General features: G+C 39.5%; 1 protein-coding gene across 2 annotated transcripts in view; it reads left to right on the top strand.

The window, feature by feature from the left end:
• Window positions 1–4,694: 4,694 nt before the first annotated feature.
• Window positions 4,695–14,747, top strand: part of met (MET proto-oncogene, receptor tyrosine kinase) — a 44,706-nt gene continuing 34,653 nt past the window's right edge. For both annotated transcript variants that reach the window (XM_066649498.1, XM_066649497.1), the window contains exons 1-3: window positions 4,695–4,955; window positions 6,221–6,490; window positions 8,277–9,431. In XM_066649498.1, coding sequence (XP_066505595.1) covers window positions 8,286–9,431 — 1,146 coding nt within the window. In that variant the 5' untranslated portion in view covers window positions 4,695–4,955; window positions 6,221–6,490; window positions 8,277–8,285. The remainder of the gene's footprint in view (window positions 4,956–6,220; window positions 6,491–8,276; window positions 9,432–14,747) is intronic.

Below are 14,747 nucleotides of genomic sequence, written 5' to 3'. Positions count from 1 at the left end.
TGTGTGTAATTTAAATTAGCTGCATTCCCTCATTAGAAGGGGTGTCTTTGAATTTTTGGATGTATTATATTATTGGTTAATGTAACTGTTACCTGCCTGCTGGTGCATGGTGATGTAAACAACAACTAGCTATGAAAGCTGTCCAAAAAACACTATATGACATCATATAATAAATCATGCTTAACGTGTGTTTGAGAGTGACTGGGTGAGTGTTTGATGTCCTGTAACACACTGGCAGCCTGTCCAGGGTGTGTTCTTGCCTTGCCAATGATTCCAGGTAAGCTCTGGATTCACTGGGACCCTGATCATGAAGAAGCAGTTACAGAAGGTTTATGAATAAATGAACGAATGCTTAATAAGATCAAGGACATGAACTATAACAAGGGATAAAATATCTCTTTGGAATATAGGTTAACTTTGCAATGTAAAATGGAGATATTTTCAAAATTGTAAAGGGTATCAACTACTCAGGTCATTTCACATCCACTCACTGCTCAGTTTTCAGTCTCATTGTTCTCTTTTGAAGGGAATAACATATACTGCACTTTATATTTTTATATGATTTATATTTGTATTTCAGTACTATAAACCAGGTTACCTCTTCCTAAACTGTAATTTAGCTTTTCATAGTGTAAGGCCTCAGTGGGATGGTGTTTTCTCTCAGGCGCTTGTGTTATGTTAGTCCTTTGTGCTATGCCAGCTCACATGGCTACATAAACATCAGTCCAACAGTGTTTAAAGTGTGGGCACTTTGATAGAAATAAACAGCTAAGCTCAGGCTGTATTAAAAGTCACTTATTAGCTCTCTGTTTATTCATTCTCTAAATTCCAAATGTGAGCTTTTTCATGGACAGCAGAGTACCTTATCTTTCGTGCTAGCAAGAACTAAAGCCAACACACATTCAAACATTAAATGTGAGGGTTTCATTAATAGGGCACGGTGGTGCAGCAGGTAGTGTTGCCGTCACACAGTTCCAGGGACCTGGAGGTTGTGGGTTTGATTCCCGCTCTGGGTGACAGTCTGTGAGGAGTTTGTGTGTTCTCCCTGTGTCTGCGTGGGTTTCCTCCGGGTGACTGTCTGTGAGGAGTGTGGTGTGTTCTCCCTGTGTCTGCGTGGGTTTCCTCAGTGTGCTCCGGTTGCCTCCCACAGTCCAAAAACACACGTTGATTGGCGACTCAAAAGTGACCGTAGGTGTGTGTGTTCCCCTGTGAAGGACTGGCGCCCCCTCCAGGGTGTGTTCCCGCCTTGCGCCCAATGATTCCAGGTAGGCTCTGGACACACCGCGACCCTGAACTGGATAAGGGTTACAAATGATGGTTTTATTAATAATTTTAAAGACTGAGTGGTGTCCTGTGATGCACTGTTAAGGACCCACCAAACAATATAAAGCAATTACATAGAATGACTTAGTGAATATTAAAAATATATGATATGATTTACAATTTTAAAAAATCGCTGTTGATCCAGTGAGCTTAAATTTGTGTGGGTGCCTTTAGCAATGGCTCCACCTTCTGGTTGAGTTTATTATCTAAGGGCGCCTATCTTATATTAAAAATGTGATGAGAGTGATCGTTCTAGTAGTTACTTTTTCAGCATTATATCATTACAGAAACCTGCAGATTTCCAAACATAATTATTGCCATATATTTGGATATAAATTGCATGTATGTTTATGTCAAAGCTACACAAAATGATAAAGTAAATCAAAGGACACTGTCAGTGATTTTGTCAGTTCTGCCAAATGTATTTATTTCAATAACTCGACAAATAATTTCTCATGTCCACCTCCCTTTCTCTAGGCCTCTCTTTCTTTTAGGTTGAAGGCCTAGAGAGAGGGAGATGCGTTGATCCCTTTGCTCTCTCAGCCCTGGGTGGCAAAATGGACACCCAGACTGTGGATTTCTGTTTGTTAATTGCATAGTTTTGCATGTTTTTCACTGGAACCTGCTGAAGATTCATTTGACATTCATAATTAGTATTTACACAGAAATATTGGAATTATTATTGTGCTGTTATTATAATGATGAAAAATTTGTCACTCTATGGCATTCATTTTCTTTACAACTTTTAGTAGAAGATATTGAGTTCAACATCAGGCTTCAGAACATAATAAACTGTACCAAAAGGGGGAGACATTGCTCAAGGTAACTTTCCCTTATCCATAGCTGACATGTTTTAAGCAGTTTATGTTCTTCTTTGAGGCGGCACGGTGGCACAGCAGGTAGTGGCGCAGTCACACAGCTCCAGGGACCTGGAGGTTGTGGCTTCGATTCCCGCTCCGGTTGACTCTGTGAGGAGTTGGTGTGTTCTCCCTGTGTCCGCGTGGGTTTCCTCCCACAGTCCAAAAACACACACTGGTAGGTGGATTGGCGACTCAAAAAGTGTCCGTATTGCCCTGTGAAGGATTGGCCTCCAGGGTGTATTCCCGACTTGCGCCCAATGATTCCAGGTAGGCTCTGGACCCACCGCGACCCTGAACTGGTTAAGTGGTTACAGACAATGGATGAATGTTCTTCTCTGAGTGTGTTTAGCTGTTCAATTTGTGTTAGCAGCAATAACAGAAGCTTTCTTCACTCCTCTTGAAAGAATGTGCCACCCTTCACCCTCACCCTTTTTAACAAATGCTGGAGGAGATTGTTTGACAGTGATACAACCCACATAATTTATATTCAATTGTATTTCTCAATAGGCAAGAAAAGATTCCCTCCCAATGCTCAACCAACCCAGAAACAGCTGCTATAAAATAACACATTTGTGGGTGAAGCATGGATATGTTAGTCAGAGATTGGAGCCATGTCGACACAGTTGGAGAGGACAGCAACTCAGACTTCAGAAGTGTCCAAAACACTCTGCTTAGCACTGGACCTTATAGGAGACAGGAGCACAGAGTTACAGCCAATTCTATCCAAGGATTCACCAGAGCTTTACTGAGGTGGTTCAGGCCCAACCACAACAGACACATTTGATGTCCTTTTTCTGGGTCCAGTGGGGCAGAATGGAGCACAGCAATGAAAACATGCAGTGAAGTTGCAAAGATTATGGTGCACCACGGTTCAGGGGTAGGTGTGGAATGCCCGCAAGCGGCAGCATTGTTCAGCTGATGTCCAGTGTTTAGCATGATATCCTGATTTTTACTCTGAATTTGTGTATGACACCTTCTTAATGTATTATTCCATTAATTTATCGTTCATGCATGCATGCAGAAATTTATTTATCTTCATTATGGTCAAGAGAAAAAACTGGTATACTTTTTTTTAGTGAGGGGAGTTACATTCCCTTTTTCTGCTGTAAATATATAGCTTTCCATTATAATCTAAACTAGCTCATGCATCTGGCCATTGTAACTGACCAAAATATGGTGGACATATGTTTTTGATGGGGCCCTGTAAAGGGTTATTGGCTACGCATTCATCAACTACACAGGTCAATGGGGGATTTTTGTTTTGCAAAGACGTGACATCTGTAATATGGCCTTTTGTCATGGTGAATATCACTGCTTGGGCTTTTGTAGCTGTGATGACATCATTTTCGAGATAGACCATAGAGTCACCTGTTCTGTTTGACTGTATTTTATCACCAGGTGTTCAGTTCTTCCCACTAAACATACTGAATCACTCTAACCATAGAAACAGTACAAAAACAACATGTCCACAATACCCCCTGTCATCTTCAGCTGGCAGGGAAATGTTCATAAAAGGAAATACCTTTGAAATGCACATTTGCTCTGAAGTAGACTGCCCATTGTAGTGGTGTGTGTGTGTGTGTGTGTGTGTGTGTACACAAATGTTTTCCTCCGTCTAGACCAAATGTCCCGACCAAAGGTAGGAAACCATGAAACATTTAAGACGAATTAGGCACATTATGCTGTTGTCTTTTTGGATACAGAAGTTAAAGGTTAGGCACATTTTACATTAAACAATTTGGAATTACTTATTTACATCCCAATGACTCAGTTATCCAGAAATCCTTGAAAATCTTCTTTAATGTTTGATGAAAACCAAAACAGTTCTCCCCGTGTCTGTGTGGGTTTCCTCCCACAGTCCAAAAACACACGTTAGTAGGTGGACTGGCGACTCAAAAGTGTCTGTAGGTGTGAGTGTGTGAGTGAATGTGTGTGTGTGTCTGTGTTGCCCTGTGAAGGACTGGCGCCTCCTCCAGGGTGTATTCCTGCCTTGCGCCCAATGATTCCAGGTAGGCTCTGGACCCACCGTGACCCTGAATTGGATAAGCGGTTACAGATAATGAATGAATGAATGAATGAATGAATGAATGAAAACCAAAACAATAATCTCAAAGTGAAAGTTCTCTTAAAGGTGCAAAGTAGTAGACTCGTGTATTTGTGTGCTTTAGGAGAACAGGAGAACGAACAGTGCTGCGTAGGTATTAGGGCTTGAAACTTTTCATAAGCATGTAACAAGGTTACAAAGTCTCTCAGGGTGCTTAAAGATTCAACAGAGAGTTAGAAGAAGAAGAATAAACTTTTACTAATTCCCTCAGGGAAAGCGTTCTTTTGTATTTAACTCATCTGTGTCAGTTAACACACAAACGCACACTAGTGAACAATTCTTCACACACACACTTAGGGGCAGTGAACACACACCACCGGGCTGCCAACCACCTCGGGGCAAGGGGAGCAGTTTGGTGCCTTGCTGAAGGGCACTGTAGCTGTCGATGGATTTTTCCTGGCGGAATTGAACCGGAAATGAAACTCTGGTCTAAAACTTGCTCCTCTAAGTAAAATGGAGAATAGGATGTAGGCCATTTAAAACGATTAGGGAATTATTCCTGACCAAACAATTGTATTTCAACTGTTGACTATATATTCAGATGTTTTTCACAAATTATCTTTATTAAAACTAGCGCTGTTGAGCAGTGCACATGAGCTGCCAATCCAAAGCAATAGAAGGAACAATATTGACCAGCAAAATCACTGCTGTGCGGATGGGCTGTGGAGGTAAGTGCATCTCTTGAATGAGCCACAGCAGGCTCGTAATGAGTCAACCATAAATCAGGGTTTACAGTAACAGCCTGGTCAGCAGTTAACCTGGAGTGCACTGACCCGCAGGTGATCAATAAACACGGAATAAGCAAGTCCCACTCGAGGAATGGGTTAACGGTTTACCTGAGATGGTGTTTATACTTCGCAGCTGTTTAGATGGATACCAGTGTAAAACTAAAAATCATGAACTCTGATAGGCTGTGGATTTGTCCAAGAGCATTTTCTACAAGCCTATTTTTATGAAGGCAGTATATTAAAACCGCCGCTAGGTGGCACTGTAATAGTTAAGTTGGATAACAATTACGAAAAAAAATGCAGGGGTGTAAAACCTTCTGAGGAATTTAGAATAGGATAGGGACAAAGCAGCATAAATAGTAACTTTCCAAATATTTGTCAAATGTGAGTTGTTTACAGTGAAAATGCAAGGCAGAAACAGGTGGTGTGGTGAGGGTGAATGAGTAAACATATTTGCCAAGTGTGTCATTGCCTGTGAATTCCACACACACACATACACACATGATTTGGTGATTACTGGGTGGTGAAGTGAGGTTGACCACTGCAATGACCTTTTACTCTGCGCTTTATGAGAGCAGCAGTCAGAGTTACAGTGAGAGAAAGTGAATGCTGAGCTTCACTCACAGTCAGGCTTTGTTACCAGTGGAATAGACTCATTGTCCAACTCAGTCAGATACATATTATTAAGGCAAATGAATCATAACAAACAGACCATCCATAGCACAGTGATGGGCCGTTGTGTATGATAAAGTGAAATCACACATTATAAATTATATTTTATTGGCTATATACTGGACTGATTTGTGAATGAATTCATGCTGGACACAGAACAGCAAATCTGTCTTATTTTGTACACTATTTTGTAGCAAAAATACTGCTTAATATTAAACTAAAATAACTCCCACTCTGCCAGCAGATCAAAGAAAAATATCTTGAAGAGGGAAAAAAAATAAATAATAACCTTTTTCAGAAATACATTTAATTTTATATGTATAATCGTATATAACATAATTCTCTATATTATATTATTATTGTTATTCATTATTATTAATACCGTCATCATCATACTCAATCATTATTGTTATTATTATCGTTGTTCTTTTGTTGTTGTTGTTGTTATTGTAAACTTTGTTAATTAAATATCACTAGTAATCTTGAGTGAAAACCTCTCAGCCAATCAGCTGCTCCGTTCCTCCGCGCCTTAGTGACGTCACTGGTCGCGCGCGCACGCACTCTGTGGTTCACCTGAAGCGCGTGTTTGTGTGTTTGAGAGAGAGAGAGAGAGAGAGAGCACCGCAGACTGAGGGAGAAACACACTTCAACAACGGAAAAAAGGGCATCGACCTTGGAGTGAGGTTCCCATACTGCACCGCTGAAGACCCCCGTAATCCCACGGTGTGAACTCAGAGGAGAAGAGAGAGAGAGTTGACTGAAAGATGTGATCAGAGTTCCTAACGGTGAAGCGTTTCTAACAGGTGAGGGACAGGCTTGTATTTGTCCTTTTTATAGACATTTTTATGTTATTTGTGTCTTTTCCCTGGTTAATAGTCGTCAGAATATTTTAGTTTATTTAGTTATTAGTCACGTGAACAGGGTTTTCTGTCGGAAAACAACATTTTCGTCCAACAGTTTTATACAATCAAGTGCCATTTCTTTGGGTTCCTTGAAATAATGAGCGAGGTTAAACCTTGTATTACCTTCGTGTGTTATTTTGACGACTTATTCTTTAGAATAACACACTTAACATCCCAGTTACACACACACAGTTCATTTTTGTCTCTGAAATTTTGTCGTCATGTAATAACGTAAAATAAACGGTGAAAGTATGTGAAGCCAGGGGCTGTTTTCCTCTGCTGAGTTTTCTACTGGAGTTTCCTTGTAGCTGTTGTAAGGTTTTTTTGTTTTCCAGAGTTTGCTGTATGACTCACTGATACTCGGTTTAAATTTTGTTGCTCTCAGGTAACTTGGGAAGTTACAGAGGAGAACTTATGTTTTCTCATACAGTTCTTTTAGAAAGGACAGGATTGCTCAGTTTATAAATGCTACAAACATAAATAAAGTATATGACATTTGAATTGTATAGAGGATGGCAGATCAGCATAACTGGGTATTGGTGTTGTGTCAGTATCAGAAGAAAACACTGGATCAGATATCAGTTAATTTGATCTGATCCTGTAACAAATCTGTCCTGAATCAATGTGTGGTGTGATATTCACTGAGGATTCCTGAGCAGTTTGAGCATCATAGTTACTTTAACTAGAAGTGCTTCAATTACAAACGATAAATGCAATTTTAATTCAAATTAAAATAAAATAAAATAGGCAAATGTAAAGAGTGGTAATTAAAAAAAATTAGAAGTATTGGGTCAATAATGGACCATGCTTAATATTTCAGTATCATAAGAGGTATTGGGAAAGAAAGATTGCAAGAAATAAACAAATAATGAAAGAGTGGTATAATACTTGTTTGGTATTGCTAGAATTACAGGCAAAATACTTAATAGCACATGCAGTTACAGTGCAGTTCTGTTTATTGTTGTCCAAAAACTTAGCTTTTGTTTGGCTTACATATCTCAGATAAGAATACTCAGGTAGGAGTAGCAGCATATTCAGATGTTCTCTCTCTCTCTCTCTCTCTCTCTGTTTCTCTCCTCCTGTCCAGTTGACTCTCCCCTTTCAAAGCATCCTTTCTAAATGAAAAGCCTTTAAGCACACCAACAATAAATCACTTCTCCAGTGTCTGCAGCCTACCCGCCTTAATTGAGTTTATCAACCACTCCCTGGAGGATGCTGTCTAAACTTAGACTTGTCACTGCTGCGCTTTAAGAGGAACATGCCGCTGTAGTGATTCATTTCAAGTGCTACTGAACCACAGAAATGCTGTTTAGACATTTGAATCTCCCTCATTTTGTTTTCAGTGGTCAGTTACATAGTTTGTGGTGGATTTCAGGTCTTCGGACTATTTCAAGGACAATTTTTTTTATTAGAAAAATGCTCCTCAACTCAGAACAGAATCTAGTGATCTCATTGCCTTTATGGTTTGGCGGAGGGATTTACACATGGTATTTAAGCAGTATAGTTCATCTCCATCACAAGCCCCAGAAGATTTTGTGTAACAGCTTTCATTTCTCTAATGGGATTTAGAGCGCTATAAAATCTTATGTTTGCCTCATGTTTGTTTATGTATTTCTTTGTCAAGGGAATTGTGCATGATTCTGATAACATGTTAACATACTGTGCTTGTTTCTGTTTACCCTTTTAGAGAAACAAAATGAGACTTAACCTTCCTGGCGCCATTTGCATTCTCACGTTTCTTCCGATGTTGTGGTGGGGCATAAATGGACAGTGTAAAGAACCTAAAGAAATCTCCAAACTCAATCTTTCAGTGACCTATGATCTCCCCCACTTTGTGTCAGACACACCTGTCCAGAAGCTTCTTGTTTTCAATGGCAGTGTTTATGTGGGTGCTACCAATATGCTCTATGCATTATCCGGAGACCTCAAGAAGATGTTGGAGTATAAAACTCAATGTAGTGCTTGTGAAAATTGCAAAGACAAACCTCCCAGATCTAATAACACTAACATGGCTCTGGTGATGGAGACTTACTATGACCCTGAGCTCTTCAGCTGTGGCACAAAAGGAGATGGCGCCTGTGTCCGCCACTTGCTGGAAGATGGTCAGCTAGATGTTGATGTGCACTGCATGGCCTCTCAAAACAGAGATGGCAGTCAATACATTGCCGGCCCTGCTGGAACCCAGATTGTTAACGTAGAAGTTGGTGGCGTGGTTCGTTTTTTTGTGGCCAATTCGGAGCCTGTAGACTCCACTCCAGGTTCTTCACCACGTCTTCACCACACAATCTCTGTGAGAAAGATGTGGGAGACCCAAGACCGCTTTGAGTTCGTCTCAAAGCAGTCCTACATGGACCTAGCACCTGGACTGCGAGGAAATTATCCCCTAAACTATGTCTATTCCTTCCAAAGTGGCCCGTATGTTTATTTCCTCACTGTACAGAGAGAAAGCAGCAGCTCCAAAGCCTTCCATACTCGTATTGTGAGGATGTGCTCCTCCGACTTGGAGCTTCTGCATTACGTGGAGATGCCCTTTGAGTGTATCTATTCTGAAAAAGGCAGGAGGAAGCGATCAACTCAGATGGTCTTCAATGTCCTTCAGGCAGCACATGTAGCCACAGCAGGCAGAGACCTCTCCAAGGAGATGGGCCTGAAGGAAGGGGAGGACGTGTTGTTTGCTGCTTTTGCCCGCAGCAAACCTGACTCTCCTGAGCCAACATCTAGTTCTACTGTGTGTGTGATCTCTATCGCTGAAATCAACAACTTCTTCAGGGGCTTCATGCAGCAGGGCCACACTAAGCCATTATACCACTTATCTGGCTCTGAGCTGAAACCCTACAATCAGGTAAGATCTGTGTGATTATCAATTAGCTAAAATGTAATAATGCACTGAAAAACAGACAAGAGTGCAGAAGGCCATGGAACAGTTAGTGGAAAAGGGAAACGACTTCCCTCTTCAAGAGAAATACTTGAAGTAAAAACTTTTAAACATCAGATTTAGCCCTGTTTAAAGTCTGTTTAAGTGTTGGTTTAACTCTACATTTACTCCACTGTACCGATAATACCATGGTCACATCCTTAATGGTCCATACCACCATCATCAAACATCACAAAATCTTACAGACCTCCAAGAGGCTGATTTTCCACTTTGTATTTTGTCCTTTGTCCCTTACGTTCATAAACGTCACAGTGCTGCTTTTGTGTCTCATTCATCAGCATATTGGGTTTATCAGTAAATCACAGTGATCAATAAAGTCATGAATTTAACTGCAGTAGAGCCTGTCAATAAATGCAGGGCTGTTAATTCCCAAATCTCATTTCAGAAAAGGGTTATGCAAGCTAATGACTAGGCACATACTGACTTCTTGATTGGCATAGTTATCCACAAATGTTAATGGCTTGTAATTAGCATGCAGGGATATTCAGACTGGGATAGCAGGCATAGCTAAAGCTCTGTGAACTGTGATCAATGTTGACAGAAAAACATGGCTTGGGCCGTCTAGTGGAAAACCGTGTCTGGTGGAGACGAGTCTCGCCAAGATCCTCATTATCCTGAGCTCTCAACAATGTATAATCAGCACTGCCTTTTAGCACACGGTGTATTTTTTTCCCTTTATATTAGTGGGAATGCAAAGACCAAAACAATGAGTGAAATGTTGTATTTTTCTATTTAATGATATCTTTTAGAAAAAGAGAGTTTTCAAGTAGTGATCCATGACTTATAAATGCGGTATGTTTGCAGGAAAGGCTCAAGCTCTTTTATCCATCATGATTCAGAATGACTGTTCTCCAGACCTGTAAATCTCTCTGAACTATCTTATCTGAATCTCTGCTTTATGGGCGAGCCAAGGCCTCAAACACCCCAACAGGTGCCCTTTGTGTGTGACAGCCTTTGTATCAGTTGGTTTAACAGTTCAGATGCCCCTAGAGGGAAGTCGTTTCCCTTTTCCACTAACTGTTCCATGGCCTTCTGCACTCTTGTCTGTTTTTCAGTGCTCTTGTACTTCATTTGTCCAAACTTACAAAGTGCTCTAAATTTATCATGTCAGAAAACCTCCTCGGCCACCTCAAATATTATTGTTCTGCGTATCCACTGATCTAAACATTGTCATCCGCTCAACATTGGTACAGTTTCTATCACTTTCTTTTCTATGGATATACTAAGGCCAAAATAGCTTTTAACGTCACTAGGTGAGTTCTTTACCCTAAAAATGGTTTTAAATATGAATGATAGGAGTGACATATCTTTGAAGTATGAAGATATATTTTAAAGTGGCTCATATTTCCACTGTGTTATTTAAAGGATCATTAGTTACAACCTTGTTGTTTTTATGGGACACTCGGGCATTTGGTGCCATCAGTTGGATTTATAACCATGTCATGTTCAGTAGCATATGCTACACGAGCTCTCTTACTTATCACTCCTTATCAGAGCAATATACTCAAGGCAGTAAAGACATTACGTGGAAGAGAGATGTGATACATTGGATGAAATAGCTGTGTTTTGTCTTTTTGACTGCTTTGTTAATAACTGTTCCACCATCAGATTTTTCTGGCTCCCAGTTTGATGCTAAATGCATCTTAATTCTTCACAATTTTGGAGGACGAAAAGCTTGATATTGAACTTTTACCTCAGAGGTTGTCAAGCCAACATTAAGGGCCCTCCAGAGGATCTACATTTCACTATGTGTTGGGAGCTGAGATAGCATTCCCCTGCAGGCCACTGAACATAGTGTGTGGAACAGCCAGAGAAGATGTTTTCCTAACTATGCTACTCCAGTTCCAACCACTGTCATCTGGCAGATTAGCTATATAAGCAACATCTAACATTTGTTAATCTTTAGGGTTGTTTAGCTTTGCAGAACCTTCTGAATCTGAATAATTTGCTCGAATTTTTTCTTCAATTAATTCATAAAGGAGATTATAAGTAGTTCAAAATGTTACTTTACAAAAGGCAATAAGAAAATCATGTACTAATTGTGTTGGATGTCATGTTTAATAAATATTTGCGCAGTTTTTCTTTCAATTACATGGATGCAGAGTCATTTGAATGTCAGGGTAGATAAATTTCTAACAGCCTTAAGTGACTCATGCCGATTAATGAGTAGAAAAACCTCCTAAAAGTATTGATTCCCGGCCTGCCTTTGCTCAGCTATATCCGTTACTAATGCGGACAAATATAAGAACAATTTGCATAGAAATGGAGTGTTGTTGTGGGTAAAAAACCTCACCAAAAAGCTTTGTGCCTTGACTTAACAACATGGTGGCACTTGTGAATAAATATAACACACAGCAACATTTAAAGTCAAAATTATTATTGGATTTAGATTGATTAGGGAAACTGGCAAATGCTGATTGCTTTTAAATTGAATCCGAAACCTGATTGATTACATTCTGTAATATAATCCCAATGGACGAGTTTTGATTGACGGCCATTTTAATTGTAACTGCACTTGTGGCTAAGTGTGCTTGATTTTAAATAGTGAGTTTAAAAGCTTTATGAAACAATGCTTCAAGTGGTATTGATTTTAGCTGGATATGTTATATTTTATGGCTTACTTTAGAGCAAATCCACCACACTTAATGTTTCTGAATTGCAACGATACATTTTATGCCACAAAGCATATATTGTGTGATAATATAAAAACAACAGATGATTGGCTGTACATTGTGCACGTATGAGCACTAACAAGCTGCAGCGTGTGTTGCTTGGTCATGTTTGCACAAACTGGCGAAACTGAGTATCATTCGTAGGTCAGGGCTCAGCTGTGGGAGGTTTCTTGTTATCTGTGAAGAAACAAAACTGTAGTGAAAGAAAACATACCTGTCGTGTCCTGCCTGCCTCTTTTTCCTCTCAGTGAATTTCTGATAAGATGCAGACATGGTTGAGTTTGAGTGAGTGAGTTTAAATGCAAGTACTGGAGTGTTAAATATGCTTCTTTGTAATAACTCAATGGTTGAGTTGTTCATCGTGAGTTTCATTTGTAAAATACACAAGTTCTCTTTTGTACATTAATGCACACTTAAACAAAAACATGGTCCACTAGCGCTGAGGTGGAAAACAGATGAATGTATGCAGTTGCATGTTTTTTCACAATATCTGTCTTAGTGGAGGTATCAGCTCTCTCCTGGCAGAGACACCTCTGCATGACTCTGAACCATAACAGGAGCAGGAGGAAAGTAGGCAGCTGAAGCCCTGGTGCAGGACACACTTTATTTTTTAGGAGAGCAGGTACCTGTGGGATAAAAGGTTCCTAGTTCCATAGTCCTGTTTTACTCTCTTCAGGTTCCATGTGCTTTTCAGTTTTCTTTTTTCTTATTAAATATCTTAGTATTTACATAAATACGGAAAAGTATGTATTTTAAGTAAACCAAAGAAAAAACATTGGCATTAATTTAAGACATTATAATTATACTTAACAACTACATTTTGAATAAAAATTATGCACCTCTAGTGTCATAGGTTAAAACGTGCCATCAAAATATTTTTCTGTCAATTTTTTTATTTTTATTTCACATAAATTCAGTTAAAACAGGAGTGATTATCTTATATTTTTAATATACTCTGTTCAATGTAAGTCAGTGTGTTTTAAGCACAGATAATATTCAAACAAAAAACATGTGGTTTACCACATAGTTAATTTTTATTAACGTTATATGACATTGATATGTTATCTTATATGATATTATTACATACATATTGGACAAAGTAAGGCCTTACGGAATTTCTTTATATAAATAAAAACTGTGTATATTTGTGTGTTTATGTGGTAGGGGGATGGGGGACCATAAGAGGTCCCATAAAGCAGAAAAGCACACAACGGTAACTGATAAACGTTGTCTACGCTTGCAATCTGTCATCTGAAGGAGTGCAACTGCACTGCACTCCACTGTTCTGTCCAGTTTATATGTCTGGTCCTTATAACAGCCTCCTTTGGCATGCTGTTACTTACAGAGCAGCCTATGTTCTGTTTATTTACAGCTGAGCCAGCGCTCACATTTTCACTGAATTTTTCAATGCAGGTGCTTTCACTCTGCCTTCCAGCACTAGATTCCTGTCTGTGCTCTTGAGGCTCAGTGCAGGTACATGTGTAAAGTGTCAGATGAAAGGTAGGGTTCTTTTTAGAAAAGCCTGATGAGTCACTGGCCCAAAGGCATATTTCTTAATCTGTAGCATTTGCCATGTCCCACACTTCCTCATTTTTGCACAGTAATTTCCTGTTTTCTCTGATTGAGGTGGGGGGGGGGGGGGTGTCACTGATGCATCCCCTACCTAATGCATGTATGGACACACACACAGTAACTCATTACCACTCCCTCCTGTCAGGTTAACTCAGCTCCATACCTGTCTCAATCACAAATTCCACTGACCCAGCACAAAACCCTGAACAGGTCACTTAACCCACAAAGAGCCGGAAAGAAACGGAAAATGATAGAGATACTGCCAGGTGTCAGATCCTCACCGAACAATGCATGTTTCAGTGACTTTGGTTTTCAGCAGAAGTTAAAGGGATACATAAAATTTGGGCTAAGCGATATGGCAAAAATTATCACAGTATAACAATTTGGAACTGACACAAAGCAGACAAGATCTGCTATAAATAAATGAAAGTATTTTTATATTTTAGAATAATAATTACATGGAATACTATGTAAAATTTATGGTTGTTTTCCACTTGGCTCCTCCTACCTGTCGCTTAGGTGTAGTTAAAATTTTGAGTCTTGAAATAAATTCTCACACACACACAAACATCTTTTGAGCTGAGAGATATTCACATTGGTGACCGGTTCTCGGCTCTTATAGTGATAAACACACTGACTATCTCTCTCTCTCTCTGCAGAGTTTGCTAAACGTTTGAATGTTGAGCCTGAGGAATGTGTGTGAACAAATAAAATGCTGTTGACTAGATGATATAACATATATATAGCTTATTTGGACCGTGTTATTACAAGCATAAAGTGTAATAGAGATGCTATTGTGGTCCTTAAATGTTTCACACTCTGTATCAAGTTTTCTGCTGTTTAAACCACATGCTCCAGCCATGTAGGTTTGTAAGTAATTAAATATTTAATGCATGGCTTTTAAATGTTAGAAAGGATTATGAATTTAAAAAAAGATAAAGCTTTTCTCTGTGTCCTTACATTTCTGCTGGTGTGGTTT

The sequence above is a fragment of the Hoplias malabaricus genome, chromosome 17 (assembly GCF_029633855.1).
Source record: "Hoplias malabaricus isolate fHopMal1 chromosome 17, fHopMal1.hap1, whole genome shotgun sequence".
Lineage (NCBI taxonomy): Eukaryota > Metazoa > Chordata > Actinopteri > Characiformes > Erythrinidae > Hoplias > Hoplias malabaricus.
This window is presented reverse-complemented; position numbering and strand designations above follow the sequence as displayed.